At 43.1% G+C, this 17,187-nt stretch overlaps 1 protein-coding gene across 2 annotated transcripts in view; it reads left to right on the top strand.

The window, feature by feature from the left end:
- The first annotated feature begins 3,081 nt into the window (after window positions 1-3,081).
- lsp1a (lymphocyte specific protein 1 a) overlaps window positions 3,082-17,187 on the top strand; it is a 30,453-nt gene continuing 16,347 nt past the window's right edge. Inside the window, exons 1-4 of one of the 2 annotated variants that reach the window (XM_065956820.1) lie at window positions 3,082-3,470; window positions 13,322-13,468; window positions 15,900-16,260; window positions 16,965-17,107. In XM_065956820.1, the coding sequence (XP_065812892.1) occupies window positions 3,412-3,470; window positions 13,322-13,468; window positions 15,900-16,260; window positions 16,965-17,107 (710 nt within the window). In that variant the 5' untranslated portion in view covers window positions 3,082-3,411. The remainder of the gene's footprint in view (window positions 3,471-13,321; window positions 13,469-15,899; window positions 16,261-16,964; window positions 17,108-17,187) is intronic. The other variant, XM_020634992.3, reaches the window with a different exon arrangement.

Here is a 17,187-nt window from a genome sequence, read left to right as displayed (position 1 = left end):
CCAACTTTTGTAGATGTGTCTCTGAGTCATGACTGTCTACAATGAGTGAGAAGCTCGAGTCCCGCTGGCTGTGTTGTTGTCAGAGCCGTGTTTACATGGACGGGACGGCCGGCTCCTCCCTTTGTGTATAAAAGCTGTTTTAGTCAAGGACTAGAGAGAAGAAGAACATACTCACTGATTATTTGGATGTTACATAAGTGTTTTTGGATCACGCTCATTCTGTGTCAATTTATGTTCAATATGAAGCTACGAGCTAACTAAAGAGTGCTAACATTAGCATGCTAACACAACAATGCAGGACACAGGGGATTGTCCAGCATGATTCTTCATTCTTTAATTGAGATTGGTGGTTCAAACAACTCTAGGGGCTTGTATATTTTCTAGATTTTGCTTCTTTTGCAGATTGTTTGCACACATCGATGTTCGGGCTGTTAGAAACAGTTTTGTGATTTGTTGAAACCTTTTTAATTTCTCTCTCTTTTTTATATGGTTCGTTTTTGAGCGTCTGTGTGTCAAGGTTTGCGTTCAGGTCAGCTCCTGTTGGTCAGAGACCACAGCTCTTCTTTATGAGCAGCAGCATTAAGGAGGGAGGCAAACAGTGAACCCACTTCCCAGAATGCCCTTTTGTCTGACGTGCCACCAAGCAAGACCCACTGACACTCGGGGGGAATGAATGGTGATGAGTGTGTTACTGTAGCAACAGCGGTGTGTTGAAAATGGGAGGGGGCGGAGACGAAGACTCAGAGTTTGTTTATCGAGGTGTGAAGAGCAGAGGGAAGATTTCACAACCTGTGAGAGCTCAGCAAACGAGGAATAGAGCTGATATCATGTGTGTGGAGGTATAAATAAATGAGATTCTGACTATTTCAAGAGCAAAAAACTGAATTTAAGTCAACTTCTGACATAACCCTGCTATGTCACAACCTTATCCACGCTTTACACCTTTCATGTTGTCAGTCTGTGAAACCTGTAGAGCAGCTTTGCATGATCTGCAGCTCAAAAAAACCCTTATTTATCTGATACTGGAGTCAGTAAAAACCCTCATTTCAGGTTAGTTTAAGCTGCTGTCTCTTTAAGGCACCATGTTTTAAAATAATAAATAAACAGTGCCTTTAAAATTGCAACTTAAAATGTTAAGACAAATAATAAAACTTCAAAGTGTCTTCTCAAACCACATCTGTCTTTATTGAAACTGTAACAAAAACAAAGAAAATACACTTTAAGAACATGAAGGTTAAATAGACAAACAATCTAGCACAAATATTTACATTAAGACATTTAGCAAAGGCCATTTCCAATGTATAGTGCATAAAAGAGTTTTGGTAGATACATTTTAAACAGAGAAGTGAAAAGAAATCTGTTATAGTTTCATAACTGAATAAACAACCTGTCCTCTGAGGAAAATTGGGTCGCTGGACCTGCACGTCCCTCTGATTTCTCCTTCAAGACTGAAACTGCCACAAGGATTCTGTAAAGGGAAAAAACAACATTAGAACAAAAGCAGCTCCAGCTGAACAGTGAACATTATCATAGGGACAATCCTTTCTGAATATTCTCCATTTACAAAGAAGTAAAGTAAAAGTATGAAGTAAAACTAGTATGAATAACAATAAGTCCTGGAATTACTTTAAGTACATGAATTCAGGATGTATGGCAGCAGCTTTCTGTGTTAAAATAGAAAAAAACAAAAAACATGTTTCAGGTCCATTCTGACAGTCTCACTAAAGTTTCCTTTTATACATTTTCAAATACTGTATATTATACTATTTATACTATGGCCATATTGCATAGTAGCCCCAGCTAATCATCATTTCTAATTCAATATTTAATCAATAGTCAGTTTCAGTTGAAGCTTAAACAAAGAAAAAGTGACTGTTGATGTTAGCTAACCTTACCATTCTAGTACAACCAGGCAAGTCAAGTTCATTATAGCCCACTTAGTTAACCACATTACAAGAAAATGTTTTGTTTTTTGTCCCATTTAGCAACTGTTAAGATCTGTATTTCAAGCTAATGTTAGCTGGCAAAGAATTCACTCACTGCATGTGTGTCTGCCTTCAGTGTTTCTGTGTAATTTCCAAATCCAGCTAACGTTAATCTTACTAATGACTTCAAACATAGTAAGTGGTGGTTTCTGCCTATTCTAACTAGCAAAGCAGTAAGGCACTCACCTCTTAATTGTCAGGATGGAGATGGATGACAATCTGGCAAAGCCAACTTCACTGTCCTTTCACCCATGTGGTCTCAACTTCTTTTTCCCAAAATGCATTGCAAAAACTACGGTAAATTACTGTTTTGTCTCCTTCAAGCAATAATACAGTAAAATATTGTTATAAACCGTTATAATACAGTAATGTCCTGTATTTAAACATAACAGGATCATACTGTTGAAATTTCCTTGTAAATTTACAGCAATTTCTTACGAGTGTAAATCATGTTGCATTTTTATCATCGCTAATTTAACCCCAAAGACCTGGAAGATGCATTTGTTTGTTTTTAAACCAAAGCCTGGCTAGCTGTTTACCTCTGTTTCCAGTGTTTATGCTAAGCTAGGCTAACAACTGCCCGCCTTCAGCTCTGAACTCAACATACAGGCATGAAGCTGGTTGTCTATTGCCAGTACTTCTACTTTGACCAATATTTACACTATTACAGCTTTCTGTATTTATTCTTTAGGTTAACTTATCTGAGTGTTTAAACATTTTGATGTTGATATTTTCAGACCTGCAGCGGAGAGAGGAACAACCCCCCCACATCTCTGACTTAGTTTTCCTTGTGCTGTCTTCGGCTTATCTTCTGGAGGGAGATAGAAATGTCGGGGAGGGGATCGGGGATGATTCAGTTGTGGGTTCTGGGGGGACTGGGGGTGGGGGGTGTCGTCTTTCATTCCCCCCTCAGGGAAGCCCACATAAGCCGACATAACAGAGAAAAGCTGCAAAAAAAAAAAGAGAGTGAGAGATGTTGGGCCCCGCTGCTCAGAGCTCTTCAATGAAAACCACATGTAGGACAGAGGGAGGGGGGTGAGGTGTGTGTGTGAGTGTGTGAGGACGAGGGGGGACGGGTGTAATGACTGAAAACCCAGCCTCCAACAGAGAGAAAGAGGAGGGAGTCACTCCGAGCCTCGCTGACATTCCCCAACGAGCATTTCAGGAGAGAAGTGTGTGTGATTTAGAAAAGAGAGGGAGTGTGTGTGTGAAACCACTAGAAGAGGCTTCAACTCTGCAACACACACAACATATCATTTAAAGCTCCGGGCTGCGGAGGACAGAAGCTGCCTTCAGTGTCGAGGTGGAAGAAGACAAAAGAAGAGGAGAGAAAGTTCTCACAGGGCAGCTGACCTGTTTTGTTTCTACGAGAGGACAAGAAGAAGAAGAAGAAGAAAAGACAGTAGAAGAAGAAAAGGAGGCCAACATGTCCAACGCTCTGCTGAGGAGAAACTCCAGTAAACAGGGTTTACAAAACCTGATGAGGTATGTGGTCGATTGGTTTCTGTTTGTTCCTGTTGTACACACAGAAAGAAGCAGCAGAGGTTAATATTTAAACTTTAAAAGACACACACACACTCAGCTGACTCTCATTATTTATCTTGTACAGAACTTTTTGGGAGGGTGAATTTCCCCCCTCGGATGTGCAGGAACAAAGCTTTTCATATCTGCACAGGAGGAAAAACAGGAGCGTGTTTGTGCCCTAAAAATGTATGTGTCAATGGGAACAGTGGGATTACTGGGAGTGTTTTGGGTCACGCAGGATTTTGGGGGGATTTGGGGTTTCGACTTACCTCTCTACGCCTGGATTAATCATAACAAAGGAGCAGTATTACAAAATCCTCTCCACTCAGAAATCTTTACTTTCACTTTAAAGCACAGTTTGTAGTTTCATCAGTGGATTAATAACTGGAAATGTCAAGAGTGCTTTTCAGGGTCAAACTGGGACGCCTGAAGCTTCTCTGTCTCACAGGAAAAAAAAAAGGGGGAAGTGGTGTCGGTGACCTGTGTCAAAGGTGAAAAGTTTCTCGAGTCAGTCTTTTGTTTTGTGGTAGATTTCAGGCGGTGACACATCCTGTCTTCAGGGGAAAGTTTTTTTTCATCCTGTGTCAGCTTTCAGCGGATTGAGATCATCAGAGCTCATCCTGCTGCTTTAGTTTCACCGTGATGTGGGAATTAAAAAATAAATCTTCTGTCATTTTCTGTTCAATTCATGAAGTCATAAAGAGCATCCAGACTGCGTGATTGGACACTGACTTATCAGGGCTCCTTTATGTTGACTCACTTATAGAGATGGTCAAAAAGTCTCACACCTCTAGTTCGTTTGCTCTGGTCTGAATCATCCACTGATTTGTCACATTGTTGCATCATAGTTTGCTCTGTGTTCACACGGGGACATTTACAATCACACATGTTGTCCTACTTTCAGAGGCGCTGCTGGTCAACAGGCGAGGCAGGCAACAGCTGAGGGCTGACAAATTTAAATCAAAGCAGAGTCGCAAAATGTGCAAATTTTGCAATGAAAGTAGGAGACCTCCCTAAGGGGGCCCCATCTGATTCCACTCACTCTTGTTGCCCTGCAAAGCGTTGCATGCATTATTCCTGTGAAAACCAAAGATCTCCAATGACAGTCAACAAAGACAAAAGAGGGAGAGGAGTAATGCTGGCAGACATGAGGGTGATGAACGCTGGTTGGAGGGCCCCCAATTGATTTTTGCCAGGGGGGCCCCAACAGACTCCAGAGTCGCAACTGCCAATTTTGTCTGTTCTCAGGCAGGCACAGAGAGTGTTGTCTGACCCGTCTCATGTCCTCCACTCTGAGATTAAGTGGAGTAAACTGAACCGCTTTAAAAACTCATCTCTCATGCTGTGTTTTTGCAGATCTTGTGCAATATATGATGTGTTGTCTTGCATTGGTATGTGCCTTTCTGTTAACATGAGGAAGTGTTTTTCCTTTGTTTCTTATTTATTGATTCTGGTGGAAGCAGCTGAATGTTGCGCCTGGGAGATTCATCAGATGCTAAATCTTCAACATGAAACCATATAGTCTTTCCTCTCTGTAACTTTTCATCAAATTTAAAAAGTTTTCCAGTCAGAATCCTACGCATGGATTTGTCACACATTGTGTAACAGCCTGTGATTCGTTACTGTGCGATCACATTCAGGATGTGTCAGCGATGTGTGTGAAGATGTCACAACCAGCGAGCTCTGTGTAAACCTCTGAGTCACGGTGAGATCAGTGGTCGGGCGGTGTGTGTTTATGAAGCAGATAACAGCTGGAGGAGGCGGCGAGGGCTGCAGTGGCGGCGGGCGTCTCGCTCTGCAGATGGCATCAGTCTGGAGGAGCTGACAGAAACAATGACATCACTCCCAAAGCCTGCAGCAAAAACACAACGTCAGCAAGTTAACCTCCAATGTTTGACATCCATCATCGTGCTTGTCACACAGAGTGATTCATTCTGAAACTTAAGACATTGTGCAAGGTTGTTTTTACATTTTGAGCTGTTGGGCTCATAAACATGCTGCAGATTGAAATTCTGATTGAAGTGATCAGAAGGACCCGCTGTGCCTGTCTCTCTGTTGGTCTATGCAGGAGCGAGTGATTTGAGAGGAACTTTGTTTTACATGTTATCAGTTTTTCCAAGGATATTCACAAGGGGTCCAGACTTTTGAACACACTCTCCCTCTTTTAAAAGAAACAGCCTCAGATTGTTGTTTGAAGTGTTTGTTAGTGTTGTAGTCAAGACCACATTAACCGAGACCAAGACATTCCCGAGAGAGTGATCAGAGACAGAACCAAGACCATAAATATCTCTGAAAAATCATCATCTTGTGTGCGGGGGGTGGGAAGGTTGCAGACTTAACCAGAGAGGGCGAGTCAAACTATAAATGAATTGAAGTTATTTGTTCTTTTAAAAAGTTTTCCTTCTAATCACAGTAATTACGTGGAAAAATAGCCTGGCAGTGGTGGTCTTGACCGGTCTTGATTTAAAATCCAAAGTCCGCCCAGCCTGAGACCCGACCAAGTCAAAATGCTTTCGATGCAGAGACGAGACCTTCAAAAAGTGGTCTTGAGACCAGGACAGATTTTGAGTCTGTAACATTACAGAAAACATCCCAACAGAACAAGAAACAGCTGTTACATCACCTTCCTCAAGGTGCCCCCGAGACTCCATTGACAAATCAGTCAACGGTGAATGATGGTCTTCTTGATGGAGGGTGTTTTGCACATTTACCTCCCAAACTCCCCGAGCATTATCCCAACACAAACTGAACTCCACATCATCTGAAAGTCTCGCTGACTGGAGCCCAGCTCTTATCAGATTGTGTGCTGTTCATCATGTTGGGTCAAGGCAGGCATGCAGCAGGGCTGTTTTTAATCAGAAACGTTGATGTCACCCAGGAGGCATACCTGCTTCAAAACAAACAGACTGCTGTGACCTCGGACCCCTGAATCCCCTTCAAAAATGGGTGGGTGTCCTCACTGTTTACGATACAGGGGAGATAAGAGGCTGAGGAATGTTTTTGGGGGCAGTCGGCAGCAGGGTGGAGTAAGCTGATGAGTGATGGGGGCGCTGAACTGCCCCCCTTCTCCATCTCTCTGCTGGTTGTCTGTATTTCAGGGACAGAGGGAAAGTAAACAGAGAAGGTTTTCCTGTTTCCAGGAGTCATATCTGTGGGAGCAGACAACATGTTTTTATCTCTACACTTTAGAGTGATGATCATGAGCTGTCGATGTGGGAATATCTGAACCTATTATACAGAATTTCACACTTAGCTAACTGAGCTAAGCAGTTAATTATACCCTTTATGTCCAATTTTTTGGCTTGGGGTAAAGTATGTGACTGACAGGTAACCCCTGAAAATAAATCCTGTTTTAGTGGACAACCTGGCTCTGAAATGGGAAATGCTTCGTTGCAAAAGAGGTGTGGTGTTGATATTCACGCATTGCTGGAAATTGTTGTTTTTGTTGTTGTGTTGTTGAGCTATTTAACTGGTCAACAGTCCAGGGTGTAACCCCGCCTCTTGCCCAATGACAGCTGGGATCGGCTGCAGCCCTCCTGTGACCCTGAACAGGACAAGCGGTATAGATAATGGATGGATTTTGTTGATCTGGCTTTCTCTCTCTGGCTCTCGTTATGGTAGCTTAGCATTAGCAACCGCAGCAACAGATTGCTAAATTACTCTTCACTTCATTCTTCACTTGAGTGTCTGAGCAACATTTCATAGTTTTTTATTTTTGAAAAATGAAGAGAGGTTAGAACACAGAAAGGTTTACAGACCGACACAGAGCTGGCTAAACACTGAAGCTACCTACAATGTTATCTAGAATGACACTAGACAGCAGACAGGTTGGTGGAAGATTGACATGTGTTGTGCTAATAGCAGGTAATGTAGCCTGGAGTAGAGCCAGAGCAGCGGGCTACAGACATTTGGTGCGCTAACTTCTGAACTATAAACTATTTCAAGACTTACCAAATGTTCACAGCTCCTTTTGGACAAACAAACTTTTCACTTGACCTGCATGTGTAGCAGTGCTGGAAATACTTTGAAGATGACGTTTTACCTCCAAACTGTTTTATTTAGACCTCAGGCTGAGATATGTCGAAATACCCAACACAATGTTTTTTCTGTCTTCTTCATATTTCACTGGACTTTCTCTGCTTGATGTGGATTTTAGTTGGCAGTGCTCTGAGCCAGCAGCTGTGCCACATGTGGATTTTATCTTTGGAAAAGTACACGATGGCATGAAGACTGAAGCGTGCGCTCCACTTCAAATCGACTTCTGTGTGAAAATAGAGATTCATAAGAAGCACATTATGACAGCTCAGGCGACTGCTTTGAAAATGACAAAGAACAGATAATTTCCTTAAAGCCCTCAGATATAACTGTGAGCTTTTATAGAGAGTTTATATCTGCTGCAGCTCATTGCCTAAACGTACCTGAACACAAGAGTCCTGCAAGTTTGTTTGCTTACAGGTTAGAATCATGGATCAAAGAGATGTTTAAGAGACGAGCGTCAGGAGAGTAAATACTTATAACCTAAACTGGTCATAATCTGTCCGAGAAATCAAAGCTATCCCGACCCTCCTCAAACGTTTTTAACGTCACAAAGTTGAGGATTTATTCAGATAAAAACAAAGATGAGATTTTCTGATCTTATCGTATTTTGTAATCCTTTTTTTTTAATTAAAGGGGCTATATGTAACTTTTAAAGTATAAATCTTTTTTTATCGCCCATTAATAAGCGAACGGTTAACTGATGTGAAAAAGTAGATGTTCACTGTCTATCTGTGTTGCTTGTATAAAAAGTTTTCCCGGGTCGTATTTTCCGCAAAAGCTCAAGGAAGGTATCGCTACAAACGCAGTGTTTTTGAAAGTTGCATATAGCCCCCTTAAACATAATTTCTAGATTCAGATCAAATTTGATATCTTACATCTGATTAGAATAGACTTCTTCTTCGTCTAAGCGTAGCCTTGTACCCATGTAGAAGCCTTTGTACGCAGCCTGATGTGCAGCTCCTCAAAAATGTTACTAGGCTGCGAAACAACGCAGACTGTAAGCCTGTTTTATCTGGTGGGTGCATTATACCACTGCCATGTTAACGCTCTGTTTCAGTTGTCATGGTTTCTTGAAACAAACAAGCAGAGCATGCAGGAAACTATCTAGTATAGAAATCACACCACCAATAGCGTTTGTAGCGTTGCAGAGTATTGCAGACACACCAACGCTCACACATGTAGCGCTAACGACGGCGTACGCCACCACAGCGTAGATTCAACGCAGAGCTATAAATCTGGTTTTGTGACGACTGCTCAACGTTTTGTGAAATTCCATTTTGGCTTTTGCAATATTTCAGTTGTAACTGCTCGACTGGCCCATAAATATTTTTTATATTTCTGTTGATTTTTTAAAAACAGTGATTAGTTACAGACGTCATGGTGAAGCCGTGACGACAAGAAGTAAAACAGCACTTTGACCCCTACAGCTGTTCACAGAAAAAAAAGTCCCCGACTTCACCAGACGAGGTTATGAGGAAAGAGCTGAGAAGGTTGCGTCTCTGTGTTGTCGTGTCTGAGTGATTCAGTCCCCTCCGCTTTGCCCCGACTTGTTCCAAGCCAACAGTGACTTCATCTCACAAGCGTCTTCCCACCGTCCTCCTGTGTCCCACGGAGCCTGGCAGGCGTCCAGGCGCGGAGGAAACGTGTTATTACTGTGTCATTCAGCCGAGTCAACCCGTCGATGACAGCATGCTCGCTCACAAAAGAGCAGCTGAGGACTTAATACTTTCAACCTTTCTCCTCCCGGCAGTGAATCCCTCTTTCACTCTCGTTCCGGTGAATCGTCGCCGGACAATAAAGCGGCAGCGTGAACGAGTGCAGACAGATCAGAGCGCCACAATGATTTAGTTCAGGTGGTTCATGTTGGCTGCTGGCAGGTGGTGCAGCTTTCATCTGCTGTGTTTCTGTTGCTTCTTTCTCTGGAGATCCCAGAGATGAAAGTTTCTGCGACAAATCCTCCAACTCGCCAAAACACTCGGATCTGTTTGTTGTTTAAATAAACAGTCCAACATTTTGTCATTTTCTTTTTCCTCACGATTCAATACAACTGGAACTGTCCCAGTGAAACTTAAAAAAACATGTGCGGCTTTTCCTCTAAATATCTCTATAATATAAAGTGACATTTTCAGAAAACGAGAGACGTTTAAAGATGTTTCTTTAAGTCTTTATTGCGAGTTCTTATTTGTTTCCTCGATCTCACTAGCCCTTTTCTGGTCTCCCCTGCTCGCTCTTTGTTGACTTTTCAGCTCAGGTGTATCATCCTTAAGGGTTTAAACCTCCTTTCATTCACACAGACCTCCAGGGCTCTGGGGCACTTTGTCAGCTTTTATACGAGGAAGCTTTGTTGGCGTCGGCGTGCTCGGTCTTGTCTTTGGTGTCACTTTACAGAGAAACAACAACACAGGAATTAACAGACAAAAAAACCCTTCCAGACTCCCGTAGAGGAGGTGAAAGTTGTCTTCATCGTGTAATGGTACGGAGAGGACAGGTTTTATTCTGAAACAGTCCAGACAGAGTAAAAGTTTTGATAACGTGCAGGACAGGGAGGAGGAAGTGAAGCTGCCGGTAATCCTGGTGCTTTAAAATCCCTCTGAGGGGGATTAATCATTCAGTGTGAATCAGATGTTTGAGCCGGTGCCAGGTATGACAGAATCCCACAACGCTTATTACAGAAAGGAGACGTAATGAGAGGGCAGAGGACGGCGGGTTCAGCTCAGATTTATGTGTCCAACTCCCAAACAGCTAGAAACCTCAGAATAAACTTACAAACACAGAAACACAAAATCCTACCTCAGTGGTTGAAGAATGTTTGCCATGTCTTTTGTCCAATCATGTATAATGGTAAAGGTTAAAAAAAAAAGTTATAGCTTTTTTCATTGTGTGCTATACTCTAGTCATGCTTACACTGCCTACATATCCAAATGATGCATTGCGAGTATGCTGCTACAGTCTTGGTGTTGTACTGCTGCATTTCCACTGAATGCACGGATGCAGCCAATGTAACATCAAGCATTTGAATTCAGCTTTGACGCCACCGCTCTGCCGCCATCTTGTTGTGGCCATATTTGGTAAAGAGGGTGGAGTTGGCTTTGGAGGGAGGGGTTAGTAAACACCTGTTATCAAAGCTGTATAGTCTGTGCCGGAGGCTAACATGATAACATTATCATGCTAATAAGATAATTAACAACTGTGTTTATAGTGAGAGGCCTTTTCTGGTGGAAGCTCACTAGGATCTTCTGCAATGACCATTTCATTTTCAAAGTTGTCCCACAAACCCGAAGTCCGACTGGGTCTCGTCCAAAATTCTACCTGCACGGTTATCATGAAAAGAGAAATTAGCTAGAAATCAAAACTGTTTTTGTACCAGGCTGTAAACATGTTTATTTCTGTTGTAAAGTTGGACATTTTAACATGGGACTCTATGGGGAATGACTCACTAGTTGAGCCAGCCTCTAGTGGATGATCGAGGAAATGCATTGTTTGCATTCAGTCATGAAAGGTGCTGCTTAGGATGAACGGTCAGATGAAACACACATATTTTAGTGCCATCATCTATAACCATATAATTTGGCATAAAAAACGGGAACAAGACATTGACACCGCTGGTTCTCATAGAAAGCCAGATATTTTATGTAACTGCTGTTGTATTTGGAGCAGTGCTCACCGTTGCTCTGTATTTTCCCTCTACCTCACCGAGCCTCTATCAGAGAGCTCCTGACTCACATCCAGCTGTTCTCCGGCCTCTTCACCTCCGTCTCTTCCCTCATTTCCTCTCTGCTCGTCCTCCACCTCCGCAATGGAAGGACAGCGGGAGAAACTAGAGGAAGAGCAGGATGTGATGCCGATGGCTGTAGAGGTTATCAGTGCCTTTAAATCAACGCCCACACTTTGACATATTGTTCACTCTTTGCATTAAAGCTGGCTCTTTTTTCCAGCTGATCAGAGATCGAAGATGTCGCATAGTTATGCTGAAGCCATAAACGGCAGGAGTTACCGTCTTAATTTGACAGATTCAGATTCAGATTTTGTTTGGCCGGCTGCCAAAGTTAGATAGTGGTGAAAAAATGGGACTGGGGAGTTCTGTGGACATGACAGAGACACGAGTCTACCTACTGAAAAGTTAGTGTTCTATTAGATCGACCTTAAACATTAAAAACATAAAAAGAAGACAAAAGCAGTTCACATATTTAACCAGTTACAAAAGCTTTAAAACAGTTTTAAACAAGCAATCACTGCTTTTTAATGTTTTTTTATTTAACCACTTAAATTTCGTTGAAACATATTTTTAGCAAAACCTTGTCATACCATAACCTGTTAGGTCAAGAGGACAAGAACAACAAAAAGAGGAGGCAATGCTGCAGCTCGTACCTTCCTGTTAACTGGACCCGAGGAGGTGTGGGAATGAAAGTTAGGGTCAGAGGTCGAAGTGTCTCCCACCTATATCGACTCCTCTGTTGAAGAGAGTTGGGGTTGGAGGAACAGATGGAGCCTGAGAGCCATTAGGGATCTATTAGTGACCCTGAGGCCACATGTGAGTTTAGTAACTCAACTCCTGAGCAGCCACTTTGAGCTCTTTGACGTGTTAGAGCTCAAACCGCCTCCTCTGAGGATAACGACAACAGAAGCCAAACACCAGGACACATTTAAGGATCTGAGCCCTAGTCCACATGTCAGCATGTATTTTATTTAACAGAGGTTTTCCTCCTCTGTTTAAAAGAAAATCCCGTCCACACATGCTAAGTTCTCAAAAACTTCTCACAGGAAGTCACTGCTGTCATGAGCACGCCAAGTAAACAACTTTTTTGACAACACTTACAGGCGATAATATTACTTTATGTCTTTCAGTGTGGGGGTGAAGCAGCTCACTCAAAAACAACAACAATGTCCTTGACACCCCTCTCCTCTGCAATGATCATTTCATTCACCAACCCAAAGTCCTACCCGTGGGTCACGTCCAAAACCTCTAACGTTGGCCGTGTGGTTTGTGTCATTGGAGTGTTTTATTAAGCAGCAGTGACCTGCGTGGTCCAATCAGTCGTCTCTGTCCTCATAGTGGGAGAGAAACTGTTGTATGTATGTGTGAGCGTGCAAAAAGTCCAGTTAGCAACGTTAGCACCAGCGCTAGTTTGGTTACTTCTGCCATCGCACTAATCACATGTTAACAAAAGTGACAGCGTCGCACGATGACATCACATGGAGGAGAAACCAGGGCACAGTGTGATGTTTTAAGAACAGAGTTTTTGAACATCTTTACTCTGGAAGGAGTTTAATAAAGGGTCGTTGTCAGTGACCTAAAATGCAGTTTGCGTAAGAAAAGCCAAAACGCACAGAAAAAAAAGTAAAACAGAAAAAAAGTACCGACCTATGTGTGGACGAGGCCTCAGTCTCTCTCCTATTTTTGAGATTTGAAGAATAGAATAGATCTTTATTTTCATAAAACAACAGAAGCAACTTGTGTCCGCACAGATACAAACAAAGAAATATTAAGAAGGCATTAAAAGCAGAACACAAAAGCTTCCAGCAAAAAGAAATGGAAACTGATTATAAAGATCAACTGAATGTATGCTCAGGGTCCCATAGACGTCTACACAAACAGACTTCTCGTTTGCATCCTGTGAAGTCGCCCCCTGCTGGTCATTAGAGAGAATGCAGGTTAAAGGCTCATTGGTAGCATCACTTTAAAAATTAAGATGTGATGTTGACCTCTTTGCACCGTGGTGAGCGACATATTGAGGGACTCATCTTAATATTCCAATACATCTACTTTTCTTTAGACTGACGGCTCAGAGGAGCATTGAGGACGCCGAGGAGGTGGAGCGGGAGCGTCGACGAAGAGCTCGCGAGACTTCAAGCTGGACGGATGGCGGCCTGCTGCAGGGAGAGTCTTCACTGGAGAACGAGACGCCAGCAGACGAGAATATGTAAGAACAGGCAATTGAACATTTGTTTGTTTTCTACCTTTTTCACTCTTTCGCACATATTTAGCGCAACTTATTTTATTTTTAATATATACTCAGTTGAATTTAAGCATCCACTTCTAATCGTATGCACCATCAAGGGCCTTTCAGATAGGACGCCGTGTGCGCTGCGCTCGCCGCGGAGTAGGGCGCAGAGAAGAAGGGGAGCGCACATGAGCAAAAAGCAAAGGAGCATGTTGCTAGGTGACTGAAACAAGAGTCGGGAAATAGCTACTTTTTGGATGCACAGTAGACCGTCTGTCCGCTATGCGGTAGAAAAGCCCTGATCTTTCTTCTGCTCAGGCTGCGCTTGTCATCTCATCCTCCTGAGTTTAAAAATTGTTTAAATTTTTTCTAGTTTAAAAGTTTAAAATTGTATAAATCATGTCTATAGCCTGAAACACTCTTTCCCCAAAAGAATGCAAACGTGACATCAAACAGTCTTTAAATTCCTCGTCTGTGTAATCATGAGAACCAAGGAAGTTATTAAGTGCAGACCCATTTTTCATTAATTTCCCCAGTGTCCAACGACTTCCTGTACGAGCCGCTGAATGTAGGACTGTTGTTGTTTTTTGGTTCTGGTGGTGATGTGTGCGACTTTAAAGAGTTTTTCGTCACATTCCCCAGCTGTGCGTCGAAGCTCTCCCTCCTCCACCTCAATGTTTTACAGGTTTCATGCATGTCTGGTTACATAAAACACATGTTTCCATTGGGACAGGCTGCAAATAACCTCTTCCCTCCCACCGTGGTGATGTGAAGACGAAACATGCAGCTGCCTTCTCATTACACAGCCTCCAAAGAATGTTTACTACTAACCTCCACCGTGTCAAAGCTTGTGCTTCTGCTGCTGATCATTAATTTCACAAAACCTAATTACAGCTCACACCTCAGCACCTTCTCCTCCGTCACATCTCAGCTGCTTTCAGGCAACAGCGACCCGATGTGCAGCTCCTCTGCAGCCTGTAATTTAAATGTTTTCTGTGCGCTTAGCAGCGGTGATGTAATGCTGTTTTTACACAGTGTGTTGTTTGATTTCCCACCTGTGAGGAGGTCAGAGGTCAGGTGATGGCAGAGTCTGAATCCACAGATGTTGATGTGTTAGTCGGAATTGATTCCTGAGACGAGTTCAACAAACCTTGGTTATCTTTATGTTATCTAGCTTCAGTCACCAAACAAATGAGATCCTCATGTCAAGCGGTCAAACAAAGCTGATTTCCAAGTGTTTTAAGGTCACACATTGTACAAAACACACTTCCCAATGTTCCTCTACTAATATGTGTCTCTAGTCCGTCTACAAACCCCCCAATGATGTGAAAAGTCCATCCTCTCCGTCTTCTGCCTGCTCCACTTTTCAGAAAATGTGTGCTCAAACAGGCCGTTTGGAGATTTTCCCTTCATGACATCACAAAGGGCAGTAACTCCTCCCCCAGGTGGGTGACACTCCCACAGCTAGGTGTTTGTTCTGCCCTCTGAGTCTGCCTTCTCACCGTAAACAATATAGGACATGGAGCGAGAAAGCCTGAGACACCCAAGCCCTTCCAGAGAGGGGGCGTGGTCAGACACAGCTCATTTACATATTTAAAGGTACAGACACAGAAACAGCCTGTTCTGAGCAGGGCTGAAATAGAGGGGTTTATAGACATGATCAAATACAGGATCAGAGTGGATTTAGAACAAGAAACTTCACAGACATGTTTTGAGGAGCTCTGAGACAGCATGTCAAATCGTGGTTTGGGTTTCTGTTTGTGTGTGCAGGTGTCGACTTCACACAGAAACAGAAACATCGCTGCTGGTTAAGGCTGATTAGCCACTGTGAGACCATGCAGAGACTCCCATCATGCAGTGGGGCCGAGCCGAGTGTCTTAATCATGTGGAGAATGTGGAGTGAATTCCTTTCTGCCAGCTCCCGGGAACACAAAACAAACACTTTGATCTCTTCTGTTCAGCGAGGGGAACGGGCCGAAACATGTGCACAATAATTACATCACTTCATCAAACAGCATTGTAATTCAGCTCTGAATCGAGGCTCTAAACATCAGATAATAACGACTTTGTGTATTCTGCATGTTTGAGCTGCAGAAGCTTCAGTGTTCAAGGATGAAGAGTTTATACAAAGACGTGCAGAGCCACAAATTCCCAGTTCTCAGAGTGACAAGGAGCCTGATGTATGTCTTTCTCTATTTCAGTCATTTATTTGTCGTTGAGAAGAACACATTCACGTATTTGTATTTAATGCTCATTATAAGAAATTCAGCATAAGGTCAACTTGTCAAATCTCCACCCCTCATGGGGGCTTGTTGAATGTTGTTGTTAAACTGTCGGCCACTATTTGGTGTTTTGCGTTGTTTCCCTGACGTCAGGTAAGATATCTTTACTCCACTTGTTTGGTCCTCAGGTACGATGATGGTCTGAAGCCGAGCAGCTCCCCGTCTCTGGAGGAAGACGAAGGCTTCAGCGACTGGACTCAGCGTCAAGAGAAACGGAGGCAGCAGCGTCTGCAGGAGCTCGGCCAGGGAGGCCAGGAGGTGGGGGAGGAAGAGGAGGTCACCACAAACAAAATCGTACCTGCAAAAGCCTCAAACGCAGCACACAGACGAGCGCAGAGACAGGAGCAGGAGGAGAGAGAGAAGAGCAGGATAGAGATGGAGAGGAGGAAGGAACGTGAGGAGAGTGAGGAGGAGGAAGAAGAGGAGAAGAGGAAGACAGAGGAGGTGATGATGAGAAGGAGGGAGGAAAGTCAAAGGCCAAACGCAGAGGTAAGAGTTTCTCTTTGAACCACCGGGATGTTTCAAAACGGCTCAATCATTCAGAACAAGTCATGATCAAACCTGAGACCTTTCAGAACAAGTCTGAGTCTATTTAAAGTGACAATGAGATCATCTGATGAGAGTATAGTCGGTCAATCATAACCAGGCAGAGTCAGTCTTTGTCAGGCAAGGCCCTTAGTCTGGCAGACGTTGGGTTTTTGGACCCATTGACCCCGAAAATAAATAATATTATCCCGTGCAGTGTCTCACAGTGAGCCAAAATAATAACCACGTCAGGTACACCTAACAACATCCCGACAGAAAGTGTAGCATGTTTGAATTTTTTCCAGTCTTCTACAATGTGTTCATCACCTCAGTGATATTGACCAATGCGAGTAGAGCGATCTCTGCACATGCCAAAGTCACCAGCGCAAACAAACCAGACGGCAAAGAATGATGAAGTTTGTGCTGCGAGATGAGACAGAGGAAAAGTTTGTAGAGCGATGGCAGCAACTTTTTTTTTTTGTTTCCGGTTTTCTTACTTGGTGTTGTCTAGCCCCACCCCCATTCCTTTGTGGGTCGTGATGATTGGTCGGGTAGCACCGTGTAGTCCTCATTTAGAGCAAGACTGAACTAACAAAAGCGTTTCCTTTAAAGTATTTCTTATCATTCAGTTGGCACGTCTGGGATGACAAAAGTTTTTTTACGTTCAGGTGGAGACAAGAAAAGAAGTTAAGATCTCCTACACATCCAAGGTTTTCCTTCAAAAAGAGCCGAAACACAGCAATGCCAACAGAGATGCGACCAACCAGGAAGTGACATCACACATGAGGAGCAAGACCAAACGAACCACCAGGTGGGTTTCACTTGTAGCTCTTGAATATTGACCTTTTTAAATGATAGATACACCTGTAGGCTACCTTTTATAGGATAATA

Source organism: Labrus bergylta, chromosome 7, assembly GCF_963930695.1.
Source record: "Labrus bergylta chromosome 7, fLabBer1.1, whole genome shotgun sequence".
In the NCBI taxonomy this organism is placed as follows: domain Eukaryota; kingdom Metazoa; phylum Chordata; class Actinopteri; order Labriformes; family Labridae; genus Labrus; species Labrus bergylta.
The sequence above is the reverse complement of the archived record's forward strand: the minus strand, read 5'-3'. Positions and strand labels throughout refer to the sequence as shown.